The sequence below is a fragment of the Lutzomyia longipalpis genome, chromosome 3, assembly GCF_024334085.1.
Source record: "Lutzomyia longipalpis isolate SR_M1_2022 chromosome 3, ASM2433408v1".
In the NCBI taxonomy this organism is placed as follows: domain Eukaryota; kingdom Metazoa; phylum Arthropoda; class Insecta; order Diptera; family Psychodidae; genus Lutzomyia; species Lutzomyia longipalpis.
In genome coordinates, this window is record NC_074709.1 from 21,573,332 (window position 1) to 21,591,600 (window position 18,269).

Genomic DNA, 18,269 nt, shown 5'->3' on the forward strand with positions numbered 1-18,269 from the left:
GTGAGCACAGTTGGACGGAGCTTCTGTTTTTATAGACTTTTTCTTATCTTAAGAAGAAGTACTTGGACACCTTCATGACACTTTTAGATCACAAGTCTCCATGCTAAATTGTCTTTTTCGCAATCTAATCTTATTTTGATCCGTTAAAAGGGGGAATTTCGGCATCTTTTTAAGGTTTTGTGGGAAACCAATTAACGATTTTGAGGCGATTTAACTTATAAAATTCATTTTTTTAAATTTAAAATATTAATTAAAAGATGACTTTAATGATCAAAAGCATGAAATACATAGTTTGTGATAATTATTTTGGTAGCATATTGGTAGTCACTTCCAAAATCTTCCATAAAAAATCCACTGATATTGATTATAGCTTTTGACTTCTCACCGGTGACGGTCGTCTTGATTAGATAATAAATTTAATTGCGCTGTTCAATCAATCCGCAGATTACAGCACAAACAGACTTCCCGAAAATATTCATTCAGATCATTAAAAATTGTATCTTGGGATTTCCTAAAGGTCAAGTATGGTGAAGAATACAGAAAATATTATTAGAGAATTTCCCATTTGGTTTAGAAATCAACGGAATCCGTATTTTGGAGGCTGTTTTGGGGAATGTAGCATCCGTAACAATAAAATCTACTTCTTCGATCTCAAAAATTAAGCTAAATTTTCCTTTTTTTCAACTTTTAAAATGGCTGGGCTTGATTCAAAACACGAAATTTTTATCCTATTAGGACTGCGGTTTGAGATATCTCAACAGGATCTGGTAGATTTTGATCTCACGAGTCCAAATCTACCAGCCGTTTTGCTCCCCATGCTCTGGTTCTCTCGCAATTTCCATTTAAAAAGCCTAAAAAGCGAATTTTGAGATTTTGAGTCATCTTTGAGGTGACGCCATTACCATTTTTGTGCTCTTATTAGAAAATTCGTATTTGGACAAGAACTGTCTCTAAAAACTCATGAATTTTCATTTTTCGATGAGAAAACAATTTTAAGAGTCTTAATTACCTAATTATTATAAAATAAAATTTTATTTCTAAAATGTTCCTAAAAAAAACCGTATGGCTGCCATTATTGGCGGTCAGTTATATTTCAAAAATTCAAAATTCCGCGTCCGGGGTTTTTGGCGGGAATAAAATTATAAGGTTTCTACTTTATCCATCGTAGCATAGTGACTTTGAAAAGTTTATCAAATCGTCGAATGAATGAGTTGATACTTTTTGATGTTATTGATCTTATTTTATTTTTATTTATAGCTAACATTGGGCCTTATTCAGCGACCAAGAAACCCTTGAAATTCGCTTGAAATCTTGAAATTTTAGTACAAAATTCAAAGATTTCAAGGGTTTCTTGGTCGCTGAATTAGGCCCATTATCCAATTACAAATTCCACCCAACGTTGCCTCAGCTTCTTGATCCTGAAAAGTGTAATTTTCCCGGAAAATTCGAAAGAAAATAAGAGAAATGCATAAAAAACTAGCATTGTCGGTGCGCTCAATTAGGACGCCCTAATACGAAAAATCACGAAGACGTCAGCGCCACTAGTGGTTGGCGTAAAAAATAGTTTACTGAGGCACGCCGTCGTGGAAGTTTGTGAGAAAAGACGCAGAAAAATAGGAAAATTAATTGAGTTTATTACAAAATGAGTGCACAAGTAGTGTTATTTGCATGTTCCAAGTGTTTTACGCGCCATGAGTTTCATGAATTATCTCCAGGGCAAAATTTGTGCAAGGTGAAAAAAATTGATGATGAAAAAAAATCAACACATCAATGAAAATGCGTCATTCATTCTCTATTTCCGGAAATTATTTTGTTTTCGAAAATCGCTTACTCTGATTTATTTTTGCAAATTAAAAAAGGAATTTTTCAATTGAATGAATTTGTAATAGGTATTTAATTCTTTTTGTGAAAATTGTACTTTGCCCTTTATTGTTGTTTATTCTGTGTTGAACAAAAATGAATCGGATAGTTTTAGGAACAAGTTTAAATTCAAGATTTCCTAAAAGGAACCTTTTTGTGGGTATTTTTAGATAGTTTGGTGCAGTTTTTGTATTATTTTACTTTAAAAATACATTCGGGATTACCCTTGAAATTTAGTGGCATAGAGGCAGAAAAGTGGGCCGCCATGTGTTATAAAAATTGTGTTATAACAGTTATAACAGTGCAACAAAAACATCATCAGATTTTATTAAAATTATTTTTATTGTTAAAATTTCTTTGCAGGAATGCCGGGGAGCCTATCCCATCGTTAAATGCACCTACTGCAGATCAGAATTTCAACAGAGCAGGTGACAAAATCAGGAATTTCTCTCGACGCTGCGTTAAATTTATTAATTTGACAAAATATTCTTTTTGTGTACGTTTTTTTCTAACGTAAAAATATTTCTATTTCCAGCAAGGGCAGCACCTCAACAATTTGCAAGAAATGCGAGCAGAATGTCAAGCAGTACGGAAAACCATCAGCTTGTGAATACTGTAACATAATTGCTGCTTTTATTGGAAGTAAATGCCAAAGGTTCGTTAAATTTATATTCATTTTTTCCACTCCGTAATGCATCTTCACGAAAAAAAAAGAAATCACCTTGAATTTGTTCTTATTTTGTGGGAATGACTTGGAGGTGAAGAATACCTTAGTTGATCCTCACAATTCAACTATATTTATTTTTGATTATGTCAACGTCGCCCAAATGAGAGATTTCCATCCAAATAATGTGAATAACAACACCTTTTCTCTAATTTTGCGTGAATTTCTCTAATTTTCGTGGAATTTCCCTCGTTTGACGCCGAGGAACATAATCAAAAGAAGACCTTGTAGGTTGTTTTTGTGATTTCAACTAAAGAGTATTTTCCTATCCGGACTTCCACGCGGAATTCGAGGCAATTTCTCTCATTTTCTTTAGCCCAAAAAATGCATAAAATTACAAAAAAAAAATACAAGTTAAAGAAAAAATCTATTAATTAGATTTTTTTGTAAGTAAAAAAGATCATGATTATGACGCAAACAATTTTATATTGTGATATTAGGTGTACAAACTCCGAGTTAAAATACGGACCTGCTGTGACGTGTGAACAGTGTAAACAGCGGTGTGCTTTCGATAGGCAAGACGATAATAAGAAGGTTCGTTGATCATCCTTGAGAACCAATGTGCTCTTTCTTCTCAGCATTGCAAACCTACCTGCATTAAATTGAGTACCCGACCATCGACTCAAGGGCACAAAAAATATCAATAAAAAGAAGAAAAAATTCTACAAATCTATGAGCGATATTCTAGGAAATATTGTAGTTTGTAAACAGAAAAAAAAACTTTCAATTTGTAGCTGTTAAAATTAAGAATTTGTTATAGTTATTAAGGAATTTTCGAAATTATTGTAATTAGTTCTTTTTTTTGAATGTTAATTTTATCTAAGAAAAAAATTATGTCCAAGACACCAAGTATAGGTTCTGAGCCTTTCTAATCTGTATTAATTTTTATAAGATTTACAGACCTAGGTCTTAATCTTATAAAGACACATAAACTTAATAGGGAAAATACTCCGTCCTTGTGTTTTTTGTCTGTTAACCTTATAAATATTCACGTTAAAAACCATAGGGGAATGTGGCCCAATTCTAACGTGTAAATGTCCGTTTTGGGTGGAAGAGAAAATGGTATTAAATAAGAATTATTTTCTAAAATTTGATACACTTTTTAAAGCCCATTTAATGTCCTTTGTAATACCCATAATCGTTTACATTTTAAGTGCTATCGGTTTTAAGTTATAAAGGACTAAATTAAAAGACTAGGAATAGGACCACGTTCCCCTGAAGTTAACAAAAAAATACACAAAATATGGATACATAATCTTAGAAATTGTTCATAATGTATTCTAACCCAGATTATGTTCTGAAATTTCTTTTGAAACTCTTTCAAAATCCTCCAGAAAAGTCAATTTTAAACCAAAATTGATGAAATTTTGTACAAAAAAGTTCTTAAACTCTTCCTTTTACCCGAATTAATTTGAATTTTGTTAAAATAACATTTTTTATACTACTTTTATGCACTCAAAATAAGCAAAATAAATTTTCCGAGTATACTGAATTGGGTAAATCGAGACTAAACTTACTTTTCCAAAGAAAACATCCTCCAAAACATTAGGATAAATTAATTTTTAAAATTCAAATTAGGTAAATTCTCTCTTAATTTAATTGTTATTAACCCTTTGACGTTCACTTGAAACATTGAAACAATCGATCTTTTCATTGCAATATATATTCTGTGGATGCTCTCTAAGAATTTTGCTCACTCAAAACGTCTTTTTTGGCCACATTTAAGTAAATTCAACGCATTTCTATCTTGAAAAATCAGTTAAAGTTCTATAACAAATATTTTTTTCTGTTTGGGTCAACGTATGACCCAAAGAACCTCAAAGGGTTAAATAGAGTATTAATATTTTGTGTATCTTCCAATTTAAATTAATTTCCCCACAATTTTGCAACCTTAAACAACAAAATAATTAAGATTTGTTAAAATTAGTAGGTACATATTGATTTCTCTATTTTATTATTGAATTATTTATTTATAAAGCATACAGAAATTTAGCTGAAAATTCCATTCTATTATGAATATTTAAATTCTTATTTGTTTCTTAGGAATATTTCATATGAAAAATGCGTTTTTGAAAGACGTTTGGTCATGAATATTCCTCACACAATGCTTGATATTCGTTTAATTATTCATGAAGAAAATTTTAGAAAAAAAGGAAAACTAAGAAATCAATAACTAAACCAAACTAATGCTGGATAAAAGTCAATTAATGGAATATCTACGATCCAATTAAAATAATTTGGAAACCAAATATGCAAACAAATTCTCAATGTTCATGTAAAGTTTTCAAACCAGAAATCTAGTCTAGTTATAAAGAATGTAAATCTGATTAAGAATATTAATAGCTGAATAATGTCTGCTGAAATATCGTTAAAAACTTGAGGAATTCGAGGCAAAAAGGAATACTTTAATGACATATTAATGTTAGGTTAAAGGAAAAGTTAAATTATTAAATTCATATTCTTAATTTAAGAATTTAAGAGATTAGAGGAAAGCCAAATTAACTTTATTGTCCAATCAACAATTAGAAAATTAATGTGGATCACATCAATGATTTTAAAAAGAACAAAGAAAGGTTATTAATGTTAAAAGCTAAGCAAATAGGTATTATGGTCAAGTATATGATGATATAAATTCATGATAAATACTTGAAGAGATAAACTTAATGTGTTAAAAAAATATTTCCCAGAATATCGCATTTAGTTGTAAATACTTATTGCCACTCATTCAATTTCTTTTGAATGACAAATGTTTGCGTCATTTTCATGATTTTTTTGCTTTTATTTTTCTCTTAATATTAATTTGTCTTTTAATTTAAATTTTAGGGAATATCGAATATAATATAAATTTTTTCTCTTTTTCTTTTAAAGATCGATGGAAAGTTACTGTGCTGGCTGTGTACGCTGTCCTACAAACGTGCTCTTGCAAAGGCAAGGCAAGTTGAGACAGAACGGCGAATGGCTAAGAAGCGAAGCCATAGTAGCGATAAAACGGCTCAGCAGCAGATTAAGGAGAATAATGCGAAGAAACTGCAGCGCAATGAGTTGAATAAGGGATCTTCGGGAGTCCCAGAGATTGCTGAAAAGATGGCCAGAGTGGCCAATAGTGGTTCAATTGATCCAAATAGCTCTGATCACGTTGTGGCAATGACACAACTCAAAGAGACCATTGCGAGCCTTCAGAAGAAGCTAACGCTGAAGGATAAGGAGTTGCTGCAGAAGGATAAAATGGTAAAAAACGAAGAGTTTTAGTAATTTAAATTAAATTGTACAAAGTTAAATTTTCTTTTTTTATTTTCTATAGATAACTGAGCTGAAGGCACAACACTTTACAGCTGAGACGGAACTCAGGAATAAAATGAAAGAAGAGGAAAGAATGTTTGAATCGAAGGTGGATATGCTAAATCAGAAGGTAGCCAGTTTGCTGAAGGAAATAGCCTCACTCTCCAAGACAACCAAAAGACGTGGAAATGCTGTTAAGAATGAGAATAGTAGTAGTCAAGCTGCTAAAGATAGTGGAGGATCAGGAACAGACAGCCCTAGCACAAACTAAGGTTGTAGATTTTTTTTTGTTTTCTTCTACGTTTTCACTTCTTTGTCTGAAACACAGAAAACGCAACAAAAAAAAATTAAAATTGTTTATTTTTTTCTTCTAAATTCATAAAAACATTATAAGTGAACGTAATAAATACTTTTTTTTTTTGTGTGAAGTATGGGTGGATTATAAAATATTTTTGAATGAAAAAAAAAAAAAGAAAGAGAAATATGGAATCGGAGGAGATTTCTTCAATGAATTCCTTGAGACATTCGCTAGAAAATGTATACAAGAACTCTTTGGGTAGATTCCGACATATAAATTAATTTATTTTTAGTCAATGGACGTCCATGTGAAAGAAAAATTGTTTATTTTCTTCTTTCCCACTGAAAATTGAATAAATAAAATGATTGTTCTCAATCTGAAAAAAAAAACGTTTCTTTTACTCTGTGAACGTCAACAGAAGGCAAGAAAAAAAGGTTTTTGATTTCTTTTGTGCATGATTCGACAGCTGCGTGGGTGTCCTTTTGATTTTCATGATTTGTTTAAGGTTTAAGGTCACGTTGTTTAAGGTGTTGGTTCAATAAGAAATTTCAATTAATTCATTAATTCAAAAGAATTTCGAAATAGGTAATTAAGCAGAGGCATTGGCATGAAATATTTTTAAGAAGGAGTTTTGAGATGTTTTGTAATTAAAAAAAAACAATTTGATACTTTATAAACATTTGAGTTTTTTCTTCTAAAGTTTCATGATAATTTTTTAACGTTTGACACTTCTTTTCTAATTTTGTTCGTTTCTTTTCTAAAACTTTGACATTCATATCAATGTTTGACATAATTTCTTAACGTTTGACGTTTCTTTTAAGAATGTGACGTTTTTTTTTTCAAAATGTGACGTATTTCTCTAAATTCAGACGTTCATATTATCGTTTGACGTTTAAACTTTTATAGAATTTGATATTTTGTAATAATTGACGTTGAAGTTCTAACATTCCACTTCCATTTTCTAAGATTGATATTTATCTTTTATTTTTGACGTTTCTAAATGTACGTTGTTTTTTCTAACGTTCTATATTTTAAAGGTTAGAAGTTCATCTTTCTATAAAAATAATTCGTTTTGACTTCTAAAGGAACAACTAAATTTCATAATTTTTTACGGATTATTTAGAAGAATAATAAAAGTAACAAAAATCGAAGCATCAATAAAAATTTTCAAAACAGGTATAGTAACGATTTTTATTAATTTTTTTGTGTTACATTCTTTTTTCACGATTAATTAGAGCTTCAATTAAAATTTAATTTTTTAAACATTTTTTATTGTCTTCAAATTGATATCACTACACTACTACATACATATACACAGCGTAATTTTATTAAAGTATTTTGAATAGCCCAAAAGAATAAATTTAAAAAATATATTGAAGTGCTTGAAAGCAGATAGATCACATTTGAGCCATTTTCCTCCACTAAGCGGTTACAGCCAACGTCTAAATTAAAAGATCGATTTAATAAATTTTACACAAGATCATCTTAAACCTATTAAAAAAAAGTAAAAATTTGAATTTAATATTGAATTAAATTCATTAAAAGGTTCCGAATTGAAAAGATCATACACACAAATGTTCTGAATTAGTAGGTGCATTCATTCCGTACGTTTGAAAAAGAAACACAATAATTTTTTAAGTCCTAATTAAATACAAAGGTAGGTAATGTTAATTTTTTTAATTCATTTTTTACAGTTTGCATTGTTTGAATAATAAAACAGAAAATTTAACATTTTTCAAAAAATTATTGAGTTATTATTGTCCAGTTACCCTTAACAAAGAATTTAGTTAGGCTTTTGTTATTTGATAATAAAAGAAATTATTTATGAATTTGAGCTTTCAGAACAACTTTGGGTTCCTCAATGTCTTTCTTGCTCTGCACAATTCTCAATTCCCTGTCTACGGCTGTGATTGTTGTTCCAGGAGTAACAACGGCGGACAAATGTTGAGCTGTATTGTGAATCACCGCTTGAAGAGATGCAACAGTTTTCTCCAGTGCTGCACTAGCTTCCGGTGATGTTGTGATATGTGCCAAGAATAATCCAGCAAAGAGATCACCTGTTCCGGTAAAATTAACTGATCCAATTTTTGGCATAAGAAGTGTTGATCTCTTGGGCTTTGTTGCACCTTTGGGGAGTTCACTGAGAAAAGCAAGAAGATTGTCCGGAGCACCGATATCAGTTGATGATATAACGGCTATCTTGACACCTTGTTTATGGAAGGTATCCAATATAGCCCACGCATCAGATTCGCTTTTGATCTTAATGCCCGTAAGGAGTTCAGCTTCAAATTGATTGGGCGACACAATATCCGCCAATGGGATCAATTCATCACGGTAGATATCAACAAATGTCTCTGGTACGTAGAATTTTCCATTGTCACCCATTACAGGGTCACAGACTGCAAGAAAACAAGAAAATTTAATAAAATGGAATTGAATTAAATCATAAAACTGAATGAATCTTACAGAAGACTAAATTCGGATTAGCTTTCTTGAGTGTTTTGACCACATCTACGATCTTCTTGAGGAACTGAGGTGTTCCAATGTATCCTGTGAGCAGATGGGAGTACATTCCATGCAGATCATTGAGAACGATCCCCTCGAAGACGTCCGTAAGTTCGGAATCATTCATTTTCTGACCTCTGATGTGCTTGTAGCCTGTGTGATTGGACAAGTGGACCGAATTGATTGGATCAACATCGAATCCTAGAACCTGGAAAGTTGTTGAAGGATCATCAGCATTATTAATTTTAACAATAAATTCATTAAATTGAAAGGATCGAAAGAACACCTGCAAAGGAAACGTAGCGCACTTGTTGCCAACATATCCGTGAACTACATGACTTTGGATTGATAGCACCCTATTTGTTGCCATTTTCTCACTTCGTATTCTATTCAGGAAGGCACCTTTGGAGTCAGCTGGAGCAACACTAAATGATTTTCTAAAATCAAGAGAATGAAACAGTAGACACCAAAAAATGTGATTTTTCAGTTTTCTCAGAGATTAGCAATTTTGTTTGCAGACACCATACCTACTTGTATTGTCTCTGATCTTTTCTTGATTATTTTATTCTGCTTGTTGCCGCACAGACACCACAAACATTGTACAAATCCTTATCTCTATAGTTTTTAGCATTATCAGTTTCCACCAACAATAAAAAATGTTGCCCATTCACCAACAGTATTGTGGGATATTCCAGCCGTAGAAATGTCGTAGGAATTCCCATGCAGCTTGTTCATTGGGAAAGACAAAGTGACAGTTTGGATAATCCCGCATACTTTGTTTTTCTTCGGGACGCAATTGATTTGCATGCTCAGTGGAATTGTGGAAAAAGTTGCGGTGTAACAGGAAAAAGTGTGTTAAAAATACTCATAAATTAATACTAAAACAATGACGGACGACGTTAGACGCAGGAAAGGTGATACGGACACCTTGCAATCTCCAAATTCACCAACAACGGCTGATTCTTCCGATCATGTAAGTCGTCGCGCAATTTGTGAAAAATCAATAAAATGTATAACAATTTTCCTGCTAAATCTCATTAGGAAATTCTATTTATTTAATTGTATTAAGTAGTTGAAAGTGCATTTAGCACGATGCGTTAGAAAAGAATTCATATCACAAAGAACTTTATGATTAATTATCTAAAAATTCTAATTAGAGTCCTTATAGGGAAGCTCTAGGAAAGTATGGCCCAAATGCACACGAATTTTCCTTTGTATAAAAAATAAAATGTTAGAGTTTCGATTAAAATAAGGTTTCTTTTAATTAAAAAGGTATTTTTAGAGAAAGAAACACATAAGGATTACATTTAAGAATTTTCCTCTGTTGACCTTACCTACCTACCGTGCTATTTTACCCAGACCTCGAGCTAGTTGTTTGCTTTTCTTCCGAACATAAATCAGAGCGGTTTAATATATAAATATTAGGAAGATTTTCTAACAATAATCAATTTCAAGGAATTGATTGCATAAATATGAATTGTAATAGAATCTGAAAGTATTGAGTGACAGATTAAATGGAATTTTAACGATTAGATCAATTTATTGTATTTGGTAAGCTATATTTGGAGATGTTTACTTAGTCGGTCTACTACAGTTGGAGACCTATATAACGAATGAGTTTTGGTGTCTTTGCACTTTGCAATCCAGGTGTAATCCAGGTGACACACAACCTCACAGACACCACAGAATATTCAGATTCACAGAGGGACTTCTTACATTTACCTGTACAAATTGTTATATTTAAAACAAAAAATTTAAATAATAAGCTCTTTACGGATTTTCTACTACGTATTCCACCTCTTCCACCTGGTAATTTTGGTAAACACGGTCATCCTGCGAAGTTCCTTCATTCTCCAATGCATTTGCGGGTGATGCACTGCAGGGGGTGGAAGGAATATCTGCTGCACTCAAAATTTTTTCTTCGCTTACGCTGTTTCGTCACTTTATCTCGTGTTAATTTAAATTGGTGCTGCACTTCTGCACCACGTCCGCTTGTGAAAATTTCCTTGAGGAAAGGTACATCCTTCAATGAGATTCGGCCATTTGACCCATTTAGATTGAAGGACTGAACTAAAAGTTCATCTTCAAATTTCTTCGCCAACCACTTTGGGTTGGACTTTCGCACAATTTTGAGTTCGGCGAGAATTATTGTTCTGAATTCATTCAGGTTCCAATCCCTAATAAGATTGTTGTATTCCTCAAGAGTTTTTAGAGGAAACAGGGACTCGTCCACTTCTTCTGATTGTACAACAAGAAGATAAACATTTTTGTCAATAATGTTTATCTTCCTAGAAAACTCCTCCAGGACTCTTATATTGCTCCAAAATCAGTTTTTGGTTTTGAATAATAGTTTGGAGCAAATCGTTTGTTGTATAAGCTGACGCCATGTTGGGCTCAAAGGTGAATTTTTTTTAAGTTGTGTCGTGAACAGTCTTGGCTGGCACACTCTCACTCAGAAATTAAAATGGCTTGGCTGAGTAGAATCACTCTGAAGTTTTCCTCAGATTCATTTTCCCTGGCCGTGCCACTTGCGACCAAAGATTCATGAACTATACCTGCAGCTGATCTTCAATATCCTTGAGTTTAGTGAGATTGCTTTGAACATCAATTTCGGTGACTAAGTCCGGATTCTTATTAGCCTTCTTCACATCTATCTCAATTCTTGTCAAATGCCCTTTCAGAGTGGTTCTTTTTTCTGCTAAGGGCATGGTGGTGTCTGCGAGGTTGTGTGTCACCTGGATTATGCCCGGCGATGGAGGACAATAAAAATTATCCTCTCTGTTTTGCCTGGGTAGGATGTTTGAATCTCTCCTAGTTGGTCTCTTTTCTGGCTGGCGGTGGATTGGAGTCTGGATGGATCTGCTTTTCACTGCTTTTCTGCTTCTTTCGGATTATTTTTTCTTTTTTTCGGAGTATAGCTATACCCCGCATAATTATCTCTCGATTAAAGTCTTCTTATGCATTAAAAGTAATAGATGGGAAGATTTTAACCGAGAAATGATTATGCGGGGATGATTGTACTAAAATTTGGTCAAAAATTCTTATTGTGGCTCAATTTAGGCGTTCGTTGTATCATACACCCAATTAATAGGGAATTCGTTGTATGGGTCGATACTGTAGTTCTTATTCATTCAATACTTTTTGCAATAATTATTTTGTAAACACGACGCGTGTATTTCATAAATAACCAGAATAATTCTTATTTACCCACAAATCAATAAACCATATATATAGTATGTCTATATATATTAAATTTATTATTAATTGAAACATACATAATATTAAACCTATATTTTATGTCAATTGAGACCTACATATATTTACAATTTATTATTCTGTTTCTGCCTTTAAGGTCGACTCAGAGGAAGAAAAGCTTCCCGAGGAAAAGTATGTGGAGGAGATGGCTAAGAATTTACAGCAGGGCACGGATAAAGTGCCCCACTTGCTAGAGACAATCGTCTCTGGACTTCCAGCTAAATGGAGAAATTGGGTAATTCGCGGTGTCTTCACAATGATCATGATATCAGGTTTTGGACTGATAATCTATGGAGGACCTCTTGCGCTCATGGTCACGGTAAGTCTATCTATCATTCTTTAACTTCCCGTAGTTTAGGATTTAGAAATCAATTCGAAAGATTTCTAAATGAATAATTTTATATTTCAACAGACACTTCTTGTTCAAGTGAAGTGTTTCGAAGAAATCATCTCAATTGGATATTCCGTTTATCGAATTCACGGTCTTCCGTGGTTTCGATCACTCTCTTGGTACTTCCTCCTCACATCAAACTACTTCTTTTATGGTGAAAATCTGGTCGACTACTTTGGCGTTGTAATCAATAAATTGGACTACCTACAGTTCCTTGTAAAGTACCATCGTTTCCTCTCATTCTCCATGTACTGCGTGGGATTCGTTTGGTTTGTACTGTCACTCGTGAAGAAGTACTACATGAAGCAATTCTCTCTATTCGCATGGACACATGTGGCTCTCCTGATTGTTGTAACACAGAGTTATTTGATTATGCAGAATATCTTTGAGGGAATGATATGGTTCATTGTTCCTGTCTCAATGATTGTTTGCAATGACGTGATGGCGTACATGTTTGGATTTTTCTTCGGGAAAACACCTCTAATTAAGCTGAGCCCCAAGAAAACCTGGGAAGGCTTCATCGGTGGGGGGTTTGCAACTGTAATCTTTGGTTTAATGTGTTCATGGTTTCTATGTCGCTACCAGTACTTTGTCTGCCCAATTGAGTACAATGAGAAGCTGAATAAGTAAGTTTTGTTTTTGTTCTTTTAGTGTTGCTGTAGAATCCAACAGAGGAAGGCAGATAAATAACTTTTCAATTTCTCTCTTTTTAAACAATAAGAATGGCTATTGAATGTGAGCCCAGCTACCTGTTTCGACCACAGGAATATGATATACTCGGTAAAAGTATCACAATGTACCCCTTTATGCTGCACTCGCTGTCACTCAGCATCTTCAGCTCTGTTATTGGTCCATTTGGTGGGTTCTTTGCATCTGGATTTAAGAGAGCTTTTAAAATTAAGGACTTTGGTGACATGATTCCTGGTCATGGTGGCATAATGGATCGTTTTGATTGCCAATTCCTCATGGCTACCTTTGTGAATGTCTACATTTCAAGCTTCATCAGAACAGCATCACCGGGAAAACTTCTTGCACAGGTTTACACACTTAAACCAGAACAACAGCTGCAACTTTTTAATTCACTCAAAGAACATTTGGAGACTAGAAATATTCTTGATCTCAATTAGAAGAATTTCATCAACATGAATGATGATCATGATGCATTAATATAATATTATGATGAAGAATGAGGATGAATATTTGGTATGTTTAAGATGTTTTAATGTTTCTTCCCTTTAATCTCTCTATATCTCGAAAAAAAATCCTTCAGTGATGTGTAAACACATTAAGTAAAATCTTGAAATAACTATGAAACGAATTTTCCTTTAATGGCTCACCAGTGAGCTGTCGATTCTAACGTTCTAACGGGTTTTAACGTTCTAAGTCAGTGGAAATTAAGTATGAATTTAATTACTAATTCTCTTTTTTTAAATTATTTATTAATCATAATTAATTCTTAACTTGATTCAATTTAAAATTTATTAAAAATTCATTTTATTATGTATTGGTTTGTCCAATATTGACTCGGTTTGAAAAATCCAACTCTTTATGAAACAACATTCAAATTAAAAAAAAATAAATAAATTAGATCGAAAACAGGGTTAATCTCTTTTCGAACAGAATTATTCAATTCGAATTTAATTCATACAATTTATACAATTTTTACCAATTTATTAAGCTCTTCTTTGTGCAATTGTTGTACATTGAAAGAGCTCTTAACTATGTTGGTAAAATCTAACATTTTAATTTTATTACCTCTTTAAATATTAAGTCTCTTTTTCAATTCTAGAATGAATTGTAAAAGTTCTTTAAAAAATGTTGTGTTATATCCTAATTATTTAAGTACTTACTTCTGTTAATGGATTCATTTAATTGATCTTCTTTCGTAATATAAACGGGATAAATGGGTCAATTCTGTCAAAATTCTTTTCTTTTCTCACAATTTTAAGAAGTTTTTGTTAGATTTTTACGGTTAATGATTTTAAACCTTTATTTTCTCTTTCCATAAAAGAAAGACAAAAAATTTGTTGAAAGACCTTTAAGAAATCCCGAAAAACAATTTTCTTTTAAAAAACGATCAGAGAAAGAAATAATCTTTAAAATCTTTAATAAAATTTTTCAGAAATATAAAAAGAAAAGAAGTTTTTAATAGAATTGACCCCCAAAATCGACAGTTCACTATATGAATCGATTTTAGCAAATAAATAGGAAAATAAGTAAAAAAGCTTAAAAACTCCATAGAAAAGATGAAACCTGACCAAAAAAATCTCACAATATGTAGAAATCCTCAAGTAAATCTCATCCATCTTTAAAAAAAAAATGTGTGTGAAAAGTTCTAATAGAAACCTCATTTTAGACGAGCTTCCACATATGGAAGACATTAAAAAAAAATTGTTGAATATTTTAGAGAAAATCCGATACGAAGATGGTCACAGAATATTCTTAAAAATCGTAATGATTTTATTATTTTCTTGACCATTTTGATTAATTTAATTTCTAGTCGATTTGTAGGGAAGTGAAAATGAGAGAATTTAAATATGAATTAGAAGAAAAAAAATGAATAGAATTTTTATGTATGTTACTTGTTTAGAAGACCTCGAAATCCATAAAAAAAACAGAAAATCAAGAAACTCCTTATGCGTCAAGTCATTTGATTATAATCATTTAATAATTATTAAAAAAAAAGTTCAACTAACCATTCCATTTTTAGGGAACTTTGACCATTTCTTTTATTGACGCATCATAAACAAACTTAAGTCTTTTAGTGCAATATTGTAATGTAAATTATGTAGTTTAATTAATAAAATGAATTAGCTTATTGGTCCATTAGGAGGACAAAAAATTTTACGAAATGAAGCATTTATTTTATTGTGGCCAAATTTTGTGCAGGTTTAAAATTAAATCTAGTTCAATGAATTTCCTAAAATTTTCCTAATTTTTGATTTACTTTTATTAAGTTAAAAGTATCGTTATTAGATATTTTTTAATTTTAAAATATGGGCTTTTCTGTCATTTTTTAGAGTCTTTCAGTTCTGTATTCCAAGTAATTGGATTGATGATGATTGTACAGGAAAAAGTTTTACAATTTCCCTTTGCAAATTGGTGCTTAGGGTTTAATGATGATAATCCCAGAAAAACGAAGAAGAAAATAAAAGATTTTTTTTCAGTGTATATATCAATTATATTTTGAAGAAATTATTTTCGGAAGATTTTCTATCATGCAATTTCTCTTTTTTTATAAAATATTTTCATTCATTCACTGTTTTTACAAAGCTTTTCCCACTCACTATGTCTAATTTTATATATTATTTGAAAATCCTCAAAACATATTTTTTCTGTAAATGATTTTAAAACAAAAAGCTGAAATAAAACTGTTTTAAATTAAATATTTTTACCTTTTATTTTAGCTTCTCTCAACAAAATTCTCATTAATTTGTTATTTTTACTTTTTACAAGATTATAGGGATTACAATAATATAATATTTTAAATGTATATTAAATGTTTAGAGAATATATTGTGTGGATATAAAAATGTAATATCGACAAAAGATTAAAAAAAAATATATAAAATAATTGTTTTATTACTTAATCGACATTACACATACACATGTATGTTATGTATGTGTATGCATGTGTGTATGTGTGTGTAGTAAAACTCTTAGAAGTTTTTGTGCATTTTGATTTTTACATTTTTCGGTCATCGTTGGGGAGTTTTTTCTCTGTATTTTGGTGACAATTAAAAGTAGTAAAAAATGAGAATTCAAAAAGACATTTTTATTAAAAAAAAAAACCTTGAAAATTATAATATGTATTTTGTTTTTTAATAAAAAGAAACATGTCCGGCGGAAAATGTTATATTATCACATAAAAATTCAATATGTTCGTTAAAATTGAATTGCTTTCTTTAAACATTTTAAAAGGTTAAATAATTATTCATCGGTAGGAGTGAATGGTCTTTTTTACTTTTGACTTTTAAGTAATGTCTTAATGAAGGAAAAAAATTTGAATTCCTTTTTTATCTTTGATTTTTTTTTATGTGGTGTACCCAGGAAGGGTTTTTGGGTGTCTAATTACGTTAGAAGTTCTGGGAGTTTAGATTTTCCTTAAATGGCTCAGAATTTTTTTTAGTTTAAAAGAAACATGAAAAATTTGATTTATAGAAAAACGTCAAACGTTAGAAAAGAAACATCAAATGGATAAAATGTTGAAAAAAGAACGTCAATCTCTGTAGAGAAATGTAAAACATTAGTCCAGAAACCTCAAGTGTCAAATATTATAAACAAATGTTAAAAATTGCCAAAAGCTGTTAATTTGAATATCAACTGACACAAAACTTGACTACTTAGTTGTTTTTTAATCCATTTTTGCGTTCTTTAAATTCATTTTTCTGGATTTCTTTTAACACACCGTTGAAATAATTTTTGGCTACACTCCTTTTAATTGAAATTGAGATATTTGTTCCATTCTCCCTTAATATAGTGAGAAAGTTGTGTTTTTTGAGTTTCTTTTTTGTCAGATAATAAAAATTTCTTTTTGGAGCCTTTTATATGGAAGAATACTTTCTTGTGGGTATATTTCCTTTGTTTTTGGGAAGACTGCACAAAATATAATGAGAAGAAAATTCTTTAAAATATTTTCTTTAAAGTTTCTTAACATTTTGTTAACAAAAAGTAAATTACATACTCACTCCCTCATTGTCATTTCATCTTTTTAGTTTTAAATTTCATACAAAACGAAAGAAGAAATAAAAAAATTATACAAAATTATTTTATAAAATAATAAAAAAAAATGATTTTTCTCCTCTTGCATTAATAATTAGTGTGTGTGCGTACATTTTTTTCTACTACATTCAGATCGAAAAATAAAAAATTTGCAAAGTTTTCTTAATGCACCAGCATTGTCCTTTGCAAAAGTAGTTTGTTGCGCTTTTCTATAAAAATTCTAATTTTATTCTGAGACTTTTTGATTTGAGATTCTCCATGGAAGAATTTCAAATTAAATGAAAGAACCTCAAATCAAAACATCTTGATTATTTTCCCATGATCTACATGGGAGTGATCTTGTGATGGTTCCAGCCTATTTTTTATCATTTCATATTGTTAAATCTACATTTAGGAAAAATTTATCAAATTAAAGAAATAGGAAAAAACATTAAAAGATCACTATGTTCATGAGTTTTCTGTGTGCTTCATATTTTTTTTTATAAATAAAATCAAAATTAACGTCTTATTTCAGTTGAAAAAAAAAGTTCCCTAAGTCTTAGTCTGTTATGTTCATTGTTCATATTTAATTGTACCTTTTATCTTCTGCAAAGGACTAGAATTTAATGTTTTTTTTCTTTAACAGCTGCTCATATGACAAATGAACATAATTTGAATAAACATGTTATATTCTATTAATATATTTTATAATTTTGTTTATTCTACTTTGTGATGAGTTTCGTCTCTTTTGATCTTCTAAATATTTCTAATTTTCTTGCTTTTCATTCTAATTTCCCAACTCTTTAATGACACACAAATTATTTTATTAGTAAAATCAATTCACGGATTAAAATATTATGTAGAGTATGTATATAAATGTTAAAAGTAAAATATTAATTTTCCCATTGTTTAGATTTGGTTGAGAATTGAACAAGAAGAATTCGAAACAATTGCCCGTTGTAATTTGTTGAGAACCAATTGGGTTCATTCTTTCGGAATTATTTTCTTAAAATATAAGAAATACTTTTGCCAAATATTAAAACAAGAGTCTAACTAAAATATTTCAAAATAATATTTAATTTCCAGTTCTAATATTTAGCAAAAGTTCTTCTTATATATTTTTTTAAGAAAATAATTCTGCAAGAATAATCCCAATTCCTTCCGGACAAATTGCAACGGGTCTTTGTGAGTTCTATTTTTGAGCTGAATAATTTTTTCAAAACTTTCGCCATTATATTCTGTAAGTTTAACTAGAAC

At 30.9% G+C, this 18,269-nt stretch overlaps 3 protein-coding genes across 4 annotated transcripts; 2 read left to right on the plus strand and 1 right to left on the minus strand.

The window, feature by feature from the left end:
• The first annotated feature begins 1,539 nt into the window (after nt 1-1,539).
• LOC129792664 (protein FAM76A) lies at nt 1,540-6,551 on the plus strand. Its single transcript, XM_055831970.1, has 6 exons — nt 1,540-1,732; nt 2,224-2,288; nt 2,396-2,515; nt 3,025-3,118; nt 5,453-5,812; nt 5,886-6,551. The coding sequence occupies exons 1-6, from the start codon at nt 1,643-1,645 to the stop codon at nt 6,132-6,134; spliced, it is 978 nt and encodes a 325-aa protein (XP_055687945.1). The 5' UTR covers nt 1,540-1,642; the 3' UTR covers nt 6,135-6,551.
• A 787-nt stretch (nt 6,552-7,338) lies between these two features.
• On the minus strand, nt 7,339-9,394 carry LOC129792671 (pyridoxal kinase). 2 transcript variants are annotated; one of them, XM_055831978.1, is made up of 4 exons: nt 9,198-9,394; nt 8,953-9,103; nt 8,628-8,874; nt 7,339-8,560 (listed from the first exon to the last, which is right to left on the minus strand). In XM_055831978.1, the coding sequence occupies exons 2-4, from the start codon at nt 9,034-9,036 to the stop codon at nt 7,980-7,982; spliced, it is 912 nt and encodes a 303-aa protein (XP_055687953.1). In that variant the 5' UTR covers nt 9,037-9,103; nt 9,198-9,394; the 3' UTR covers nt 7,339-7,979. The 2 variants fall into 2 exon arrangements, with proteins under 2 accessions (XP_055687953.1, XP_055687952.1); XM_055831977.1 differs by having other exon boundaries at nt 9,194-9,349.
• A 40-nt stretch (nt 9,395-9,434) lies between these two features.
• On the plus strand, nt 9,435-17,515 carry LOC129792641 (phosphatidate cytidylyltransferase, photoreceptor-specific-like). The gene is made up of 4 exons (XM_055831934.1): nt 9,435-9,639; nt 12,019-12,240; nt 12,334-12,938; nt 13,034-17,515. The coding sequence occupies exons 1-4, from the start codon at nt 9,553-9,555 to the stop codon at nt 13,437-13,439; spliced, it is 1,320 nt and encodes a 439-aa protein (XP_055687909.1). The 5' UTR covers nt 9,435-9,552; the 3' UTR covers nt 13,440-17,515.
• The last annotated feature ends 754 nt before the right edge of the window (nt 17,516-18,269 follow it).